The 9,493-nt window shown below is 40.8% G+C and overlaps 1 protein-coding gene across 1 annotated transcript; it reads left to right on the top strand.

The window, feature by feature from the left end:
• On the top strand, positions 1-5,546 carry ywhag2 (3-monooxygenase/tryptophan 5-monooxygenase activation protein, gamma polypeptide 2). The gene is made up of 2 exons (XM_085370413.1): positions 1-228; positions 3,264-5,546. Exons 1-2 carry the CDS (start codon positions 142-144, stop codon positions 3,918-3,920), a joined length of 744 nt encoding a protein of 247 aa, XP_085226539.1. The 5' UTR covers positions 1-141; the 3' UTR covers positions 3,921-5,546.
• The last annotated feature ends 3,947 nt before the right edge of the window (positions 5,547-9,493 follow it).

Genomic DNA, 9,493 nt, shown 5'->3' on the forward strand with positions numbered 1-9,493 from the left:
AGCTCAGACAGACAGCAGGGAACAGCTGCAGCATTAGGTTCGCGTAGGATTTCACTGCATTGCGATTTAAAATTTAAGTAATTTCTTTCCCCAAACTTCACGTAGAGCAGCTCGACAAAGCAACCAAACATCATCTAAAAAATGGTTGATCGCGAGCAGCTGGTGCAGAAAGCCAGGCTGGCTGAACAGGCTGAGAGATATGATGACATGGCAGCTGCTATGAAATCGGTAAGTCAATTCAAAATAACAGTAAAATACAAAAAAAGAAAGATGATAACTGTGGCTTACATGTGCGTGAATATCGGTGTAAAGCTGCTGCGTTTGCGTAAAGGCTCGCCCTGCGTAAAGGCTCGCAGCTGTAAAGCTGCGGTTACAACTGGCTCTCGATATTACAGCACTACATCTGGGGGTCATTCTGAAATAACGTTCATTGTGTTTATTGTGCTGTCGCCAGTTCACTGACAGCTCAGAGGCTTTTTTTCTGATTCCCGTCCAAATCGGCTCCTCCTTGGGCGGTGCCTTTCTATCGGCCGTGCCGCTCATTGAGGGCGCGTTACAATGAAACGCATGCAGGCCCGAGCTTTCACTCTCAGGCTAAGAAGAGACTCGAATCGTGGAACGGCTCTGCTCTGACACATTTGCTGATTTCCTTTTTTCTCTCCCCTTCTTTCACCACCACACCTCCCATTCCTCCAATTTGCTGAATTTCTAAGAGCTTCTGCTGCTGGGAGCCATGTGAGGTTGCTCAGGAAAAAGCCTATCAACTGCTCTTGCCCCCCCTTCTCCTCGTCCTCTTCTCCTCCCACTCCTCCTCCGCCGCCTCCTCTCCTCTCTCTTTGTCACATAAATTAAAACAATAAGAATGATGGCGATCATTTTAATGTTTCTACTCGAGGCTTGGAGGATAAATTGGAGCATGATTGCTTTGGACAAAGAAAAAGCTTTCATAAACTAAACGCTCTCCTCCAAACAAACGTAGGAGGCAGCAGAATCTCTCTAGAATATTCTTTGTCATATTGCAGTGAGTCAGTGTGGTCAGATTTGATTACAGGAATTTCCTTCCTATTTATTACTTTATTTGTCAGATATCACCTTCTGTGCATGCTGCTTGTGTATCAAGGGCTGATATCTGGTAGCATTTTAATGCCATTTTTGGTTAATGACCCTGTTTAATGGTGTAATATTTGATGTGAAGAAGATGACATGCTGGCCTGCCTCACTGTAGCTTTCTCAGCTCTTAATGGATGGTGCTGAGGACAGAGCCTTTGTCTGCCTTTTTTTTTTTTGTTTCTCTGGCCCCTTAAGAAATTCTGGGAAGTGGATTCAGTAACAGGTTTTTTTAAAAAAAAACTGCTGTGTCACACCAGCTCATACTGGAACCAGCAACATCCCGGTAGTCTCAGCACAGCGTCCGTGAGCTCACACACGGATTAAAATCATCCCACACTTTTTAAAACGAGGAACATTTTGCCTTATGCGAGATGGGTTGAGCCCCCGTGGAGCACTTGTCATCGAGGGTTTCTGGTTGCAGGAGGTGGGATGATGTGCGTGCAGGGGAGGGATTCCTTTCTCTTTAAGCAATCTGCCATGTCAGTGCGGTCCAAAGTGGGCCCTTTTGCAGGGGTGTGTACTCTCCCTCTCTAATCAAAGGGAATCCCTCGCCGTTGCAGCCAGAGAAGACAAATGATAGGCTGTCACCGTTGTGTTCCTCGTGAAAAATGTAGGCAGAAATGTGAATAATTACAAGAAATGCCCTTCAAAAGTTTCCCAACCAGTGCTGATAGACAGCCCAAAAGACAGAACTGGCACAGAACTCTTTTCACAGCTGATCTCATTTTTGCCTGATAAAACATTTAAACGACTGATTGATAACTCTGTATCAACCTCAGTCGTTCTTGTCTTGTTTTATGACCATGTTATCAGCAATGAGGTATTTGTTTTATTTTGTACATATATAATAGTATAACTATACTTATATATAGTGTACTAGTGTAGTTCCAGTTGGAAGCATCACAATAATTAGAGCAGTGACCTGTTTCCTTTCTTTTTACAACAAAACCCCCCCACATAGGTTGAGTCATCAGATTAGCAGTAATCTACCTCATTTGACTGTTTTGTGTGTTTTTCATCTGCAGTCTGATGGTATCACTGGGTTTGTGTGACAGTTTTGAACAAGCAGAGCAAAGGCCACTCAATCCCTATGAGTTGAGAGCTTTGCTCTCCATCGCTGTGACATCAGCGAGTCTGCGCCATGTTTGTGCTCCTCTGCCTGAGCAGAGAATGTCAGACCTGCTCAGGAGAAATGTTTGCACAAAACGAAAAGCTTTTTGAGTAAAACCTGCAAAAAAATTGCAATAAGCTCTTTCTTCTTTTCTTGGTGAAAGGTTATGATAAGCCTAAGCACCATGTTTCGTACCGATTATTGATCTGCAAGAGTCCATGTACCGGCACAAACTACGTTTCCAATATAAAAGCCTCGAGTTACATAACCCAGTCTCTTTGAGGACTGCCTGGCCAGCATTCGGATTCATCAAAATCTCAAATTAACAGCCTAACTCAGAGTGATGTCACCGTGTGGTGTTTTAGACAGGTAAAAAGGTCAGTTTCAGTTGGGGAGAAGGTCACTGGGACATGTGAACCGCCTGAGCAGTGATGGTTTTCATTTACAGTGCAGCTGCCCCCGAGTGCTCGTGGGAACATTTTAGCCATCTCCAGTCCTCCTTTCCTCTCCCAACCCCCCACTGCTGCCAACTATCTTGAATATCATTTCTCACTAACTAGCATTAGCTGTCCACGTGGCAGCTGAAGCTACTGGTGCACTAAATGAATGGATTGCCATGGAAACTGGAATTGCACATGACGTGAAATATTACTCATCTTCTTTGCTGCGGATGGCCCCATTAACCCAGGTTATTTCATGCAAAAGAAGCCCGAGTTGTGGCAATTAGGACTGCAACTAACAGCTGTTTTTGTTATTGGTTGATCTCTACATTTGTTTAGTCTTTAAAATTAAAAATTTCATGGAGTTCTATGCTTCCATTACAAACCACTAAAGAGCACAAAATCACCCTGTTTTGAGAAGATGCAACCGTTAAACAGCAACAGCCTTGTCATTTTTACTAAATCATATTACTGACTTCTTGAGGTCATTTCTTGGATGAAATGTTCTTGCTTTAACTTTTTTTTTTCCCACAAAGTGAATGTAGTCTGGTGCTGTTATTTAACAGTCCATCTGCTTCTTCTTCTTTTTCTTGTTCTTCCAGGTAACAGAGCTGAACGAAGCCCTGTCCAATGAGGAGAGGAACCTGCTGTCTGTGGCCTACAAGAACGTGGTGGGTGCCCGTCGCTCCTCCTGGAGGGTGATCTCCAGCATTGAGCAGAAGACCTCGGCCGACGGCAATGAGAAAAAGATTGAGATGGTGCGGGCCTACCGGGAGAAGATTGAGAAGGAGCTGGAGGCCGTGTGCCAGGATGTGCTCAACCTCCTGGACAACTTCCTGATCAAGAACTGCAGTGACACGCAGCACGAGAGCAAAGTGTTCTACCTGAAGATGAAGGGCGACTACTACCGATACCTGGCTGAGGTGGCCACGGGAGAGAAGAGGGCCACCGTGGTGGAGTCTTCAGAGAAGGCCTACAACGAGGCTCACGAGATCAGCAAAGAGCACATGCAGCCCACCCACCCCATCCGCCTGGGCTTAGCTCTCAACTACTCTGTGTTTTACTACGAGATTCAAAATGCCCCCGAGCAGGCCTGTCATCTGGCCAAGACCGCCTTCGACGACGCCATCGCTGAGCTCGACACCCTCAACGAGGACTCCTACAAAGACTCCACTCTCATCATGCAGCTGCTCCGAGACAACTTGACACTGTGGACAAGTGACCAGCAGGATGACGAGGGAGGGGAGGGCAACAATTAAAAAGAAACCGCACTTCGAAAAAAAAAATATGAAGGGCCGGTGGACTTTGGCAGCCGCTTTTGCCGATGATACTACCGCAGCAGCAGTTCTTTATTTTTCCATGTGTTAAAAGAAAAGAATCAAAAGAGAGGTGAGAGTGGAGGTTAAATCTTAGTTTAAATATATATAGAAATATATATACAGTTGAAAGGGGCCTCCGTCTTCTTGATTTTCTCTTTGACATTTGCCAAAACCACTGATATGTCAGTCAATCAGCCTGAAGTGGTTGTTGTTGGATTGAAATGGCAGCCTCACACTGGCGTAGGAACTGAACTTGTTCTGTCAAGATAAGCTGCTTAGTTAGGTTTTTGCGTGATAGAGATGCATTTGAGTCACTTGAGAGAGAAAATGCTTGAATGGGAATGCCTCACAAAACTAGTTTGCATTGGTTCCAGTAGTAGTCTACGTAAGAGAAAGAGCCCTGAAAGCCACTGATGCTTTAAACTCACACTAGCAAACAAAGAGAAAGTTTCAAACCAGTCAAGTCCCCCAAATTTTAGAGGTTAAATTAGACGGGAGTGAAAATATCTGAGGATTGGTTAGTTAAATTTAATTCCCCTCGTTCTATTAGTCCGTTTTGTCGCTGGAACCATCGATTCCTTTGGAGGTGAAGATTACTAAAAGGCAGAGACTTAACAAAATAAAACGAAAAAAAAAGACAAAAAATACAAAATAAAAGCAGCTTCAGAGTTTGTGGTTTACTTCTGTGTTTGTTTTATTAAATGCACTTGCCTACTATACTGTTTCTTCAGTGTAAGATGATGACAACAATAATATCGATTATTCAATATTGTGCATGCCGGTGATGTATTTATATACAGTAGCTTGACTTTATTAACTTATACTGTGGGTGTTAAGTATTCATATGATTGAGAAAAACAGGCTTTGTCTGATGTTGATTTCTAATTTATTTCATTTTGTTATGGTTTTTGATTTGCTATACCAAAATGCTGATCGTAAAAATTGACCTGTAATGGGCGTTGCTATAGTGACATGCAATATGTGTATTTTAATTTGTTAATGAAAGAAAAAAAAGGAAGATAAAAACCCACCAGTGATCACCTAATCTTATCAGCTGGTGTTTGTCACATTGAAGTATGATTATGATATATTTTGTTCTTTGAACAGTATTTAAGTACTTTTTTCTGTCATGCTATCCAGTTTTAATAATGGTGAAGTTTCCAAGCTCAATGTTTCTGTTATGAATTCACAGACATGGACCATATTTTATTTCTGACAGTATACATTTTTTTTTGTTTGTTTGTTTTTATACTTTTTAGCTGTTCCTGAGTGACAAAATATCTTGAATGTGAGTCATTATGTAGCAGTTGCACAAGAACCGAAATAATAGCTATGATAATAAAAAAAATATGACTAAATTATACATGCACCATTTCCGTGGTGGTCTAGTGTATTGTTGTATCGTCACCCATAAGTAAATTTGTTCTTAAAGAAAACCATTTCATAGGAAAAAAATGTTTCACTATTGTTTTGTGCCCTGAGTACAGTACTGGCTTCTTTTTGTGCGTGCCTGTATTATTTAAGATGCCTCGTTTGCAAGTTGACCTTTAATGGGGGAAAAAAAAAAAGGATGTGTGAAAGATAATATTTTCCCTTCAGTGTTTTCTCATTTTCACGTTTCTGCTGTCTGTACAGCACATGGGTATGAATAATCATCACCAACAGTCACAGGGAGAGCACAGTCAGTTCGCTAGTGTTGGTTATCGATTAGCGACTACACGTCTTCAGAACAAACTTTAAATAAACACTTAGAAGCTGCTTAAGAGGACAGAAAGCTGCTGAACGGGTTTACAGTCACAATGCTGCTAGTTCTTTAGAGTATTAATATATTCACACAGATGGAAGTTTAGTTTTTTCTTAATGCATGGCAGGTTGGGAGACCTTTTTTATTTCAGATGTGACGACTTGAGAGAGAAACCTAAAGCCTTAAGGTCAGTCATACAACCTTGTTCATGTATGCCGGTTATGTCACCATCATGAGTCAGCCTCCATGAGCTCACACTTTATGTTACAGCTGCTTTGATTTATTTTTAACGCAGTTTAAAAGTTGACGGCGCTGAAAAACTCGCCACTCAAAAAGCATGAAATCCTAATCGGCACAACTGCTCACGCATGTCACTGATATTAAAATGGAGTTCAGTCCTTTGCTTTAATTTTTAAGTGTTGTGTGTGGAAATGAGTAGAAAGGGAATTTTGTCACTTATTTTTGTTTGGATTTTTTTGAAAGACTTTCACTCATTGTCAAGAAAACATGCATTGTGTTCCCTTTTTAAATTAATTTGTTTTATTTTCCCAGTGCTTTGTGTTTTTCTTTTTAAGTTTTCATTATTTGGCAGTTGATCTTTGTTTTTATGACATGAAAACATGCAGAAATTACAGATAAATTACAAATTTGATTAAAAATAAAAGAGCTGAGCTGCTGCAAATTAGTCAGAGTTGGGGGTCAGGGGTTGATTACTGAAAACAGTACAAACTGTATCCTCTGAGGAATTTTTGGTTGCCATCTGTTGCCCATTAAAGTTATTTGTTTATCAGTATTATTCTATATTTTTTTCTTTTTGTCTGTTACACTCATGCCAAAACCACCACAGCTCATTCTTTTTCATTCCAATACTCAACATTTCTGCCCACACATTAATACAGGAAACCAGTTTGACCTTATATAACCTTTTGTGGGTCACATAACTGGTGCGTGTATGTGGTATGTGCAAGTGTTTGCATCCATATCTTGGTGAGTATGCGTGTGTATGCAACTGTGCTGTTCCATGTGCTGAACTTATGAGATGGAGTCTGTATTAGCTGCAGTGCAGAGATGCTGCCAGCACATACAGCTTACTGCAGTATGTCTTATATGAGGCTCTTTTTCAGGCCGCTTTGCTAATCATTAACTAAATTAGGCCATAGATCAAAGAATATTTCTTGAAAAGACTAGAGGTTTTATGACCGCAGCAATAAAACAAAGTCCTGGATCTAATGTTGGGCAAGGATGGAGAATCACCATCCCTTAGGCTTTTAAATTCACCTCCCTGTTGTATTTTTTGACACCCAAAGGTCGAGTTTATCTGAGCATTTATGCACATCTGTCAACCCAATGTCGCTGATAAAGCTGCTGGCTCGCCCACCCCCGGACTGCAGCCTCTCGCTGCAGCTTGCTGCACTGAACCTTTCATGAGATGAAATTCTCTGCTTTGAAAGGTCCTCTTCACCAGCCAATAGCTGACAAGCTTACTCTCTGCAGTCACCAATCCTATTCCTGTTGCTAGGGCTATAATAAGTACCCCACTAGCAGCCCAGTACCTATTGCATCCTGTAAAAAATGAAAGCTCAGAGCGCACAGGAGGCATTAGGATTCAGCACCAACCTATCTTCATGCTGGTGCTTCAATGCACTCAGTGCCACACTTTCAGGGACACCGGTGTCACAGTTGTTGGTAAATGCTGCTGACATTATGCATCCCAAAACACTCTGGGGCCTGCTGATGGACGTGTAATTGAATCTCCAGTAGCTACAAATTCAATTTAGTACCACTCATGGCAAATTCTTTCAAATCTGAATAAAACTCAATAGTTTTACATGCATACATATACATATAGTTTTCCATACATATATGTTCATTTAAATTAGTTATTTACATTAGGTATTAAAGGCCCTATGCACGGGAAACATTTGTTTAACTGTGCATCACTTCCACATCCACAACAACTGCTTTGTCATTACAGGAAGCATCATTTCCCTGATGAGTCCAGGATGACGATGCAGTTAGGTATCATCGAGCCATTGTCATGCCATCAAAATGTCTTTTAAATCACTGAATCGTTATCATCAACAGAGGGCCACAATTAGATTTCCTGAGACGTTTCTGGTGATACAAAAGAATGTATACCTTTGATGACGGATTAAAAATAAACTTTGGAAGTCAGGCTTGTAGTGATAGGGGCAGGTTATTTTTGTCCTCTCTGAATTTCACAAGCTCTTTCAAGGTTGTAGAGAAGTAGCTGTCTACACACTTATTTAGATTATGTACGTAACGCATAGAAGAGGAAACTGAAAGTACAGACACTGAATTTAAAGACATTTTATAAATATGCTTATATGTCTTATTTCACTATTCTCATCTCTTTCCAGCAAATTAAAGCGAAAGAGTTAGCCTAGCGCTATCTTAAAATAACTAAAACTCCCTGCACTGCACTCCCAGTGTGTCCAGTACCTTGGATATTTTTAGTACATCCTTGTGGTATAGGATTGTTTGCACTGCTTGTGCTGTTGGCCATGAAGTTAAAATAATACAATGCTTTTACAAGGTGCTTTACCGTATAAAAGTAGGCACATAAATGCTTTAAACAGGTGATTTTAGCCCCTCTCTAGGTGGTTGCCAGGCAACCTGATGGCATTATCGTATGTCGTTATATTGCAGGTTTTGTGGATGTAAATCAAATGTTACTGTCATGAAATGAGAAACAATGCAATTCTTTTGTATGTAACAGTTTCAGGTAAATAAATACTGACACACATCATTTTAGCCTGATAATATATATGATTGTTGGGAAGCACTAATGCAACAAGGTGTTCGCAGGTTGCCTCTGTGGTGGCCATCTTGTTTTCCCTGTAAAGAGGAGGCCGCCTCAGTTGCAGCTCTTTTATAGGCCAGTCTGAATTGAGAAGGTGTGGTCTCTATTGTATTTAAAGCTGGCAGGAAATGCTGTCTGTATGTGCAAGATATTGGCGAGAGACAATAAAGTAATTACTTCGGTTAAGATAGAGTGATGTCTGATGTTTTCCTCACCACACCTCTCTGCGTAACAATGATATAGATAAGAACCTTGGGTGGCCCAAGATTTACCTGTGTGTCAAGTCTGGTTGCTTAATTCCTGATAGGAGTTAGTGGACAAAGAAACAGACAGACAGACAGAGATTTGGTGTATTATAATAGGAATGCTTGATGGGAACAAGAACAAAACCATTTTTAGACTTAAATGTGTAAAGCAGCAACTTCAGGGGCTAACAAACACAGAAGAGATGCAAATGGCAGCTCTTGGCGTAGACCCTTTGAGGCCAGCTTTAAAACAGACTCAGTCCACACAGACACTCGTGTTAAAATTCCAAATTAACCAGCACTAAATTGCATGTTGGTGATGAGCATTTTTTTTTTTACCTTATCCATTTGAATATTAATTAAGGCTTAAAGTTAGGGATGTTGACCCTTTTGGTTGACAGGTGTGCTGGCACAGGCTGCTGTAGCCAGTCACTGATTGGTAAGGGTTGCTCTGATAATTCCAGCAATCTAACAGGACAAGAAAAGTCAGGAAATTTGTGAAGCTGTGGGTTTTTTTTTTTTTGTTGTTGTTGTTTTTTAATCAGATTTGACTGGTGATTCAGGTTTTTATGTCTGTATATAAATACTGAAACTTAAGTTAATTTAAAAGATAACCTGCTAAACGTGTACCTGGAGGCTGCCAAGTGCAAACACATGCACAGAAGGATTTTTCTAATAATCGTGACTTTTATATTTTTAG

This window comes from Diplotaxodon limnothrissa, linkage group LG14, assembly GCF_057381915.1.
Source record: "Diplotaxodon limnothrissa isolate DT_005_m linkage group LG14, D_limnothrissa_male_GT1.1, whole genome shotgun sequence".
Taxonomy (NCBI): domain Eukaryota; kingdom Metazoa; phylum Chordata; class Actinopteri; order Cichliformes; family Cichlidae; genus Diplotaxodon; species Diplotaxodon limnothrissa.

Bases quoted from the DNA above. Each gene is read 5' to 3' on its own strand.
- ywhag2 (XM_085370413.1), top strand. From the start codon at position 142: ATGGTTGATCGCGAGCAGCTGGTGCAGAAAGCCAGGCTGGCTGAACAG. The intron at 229-3,263 runs GTAAGTCAATTC...TTGTTCTTCCAG, and splicing joins TGGCAGCTGCTATGAAATCG to GTAACAGAGCTGAACGAAGC.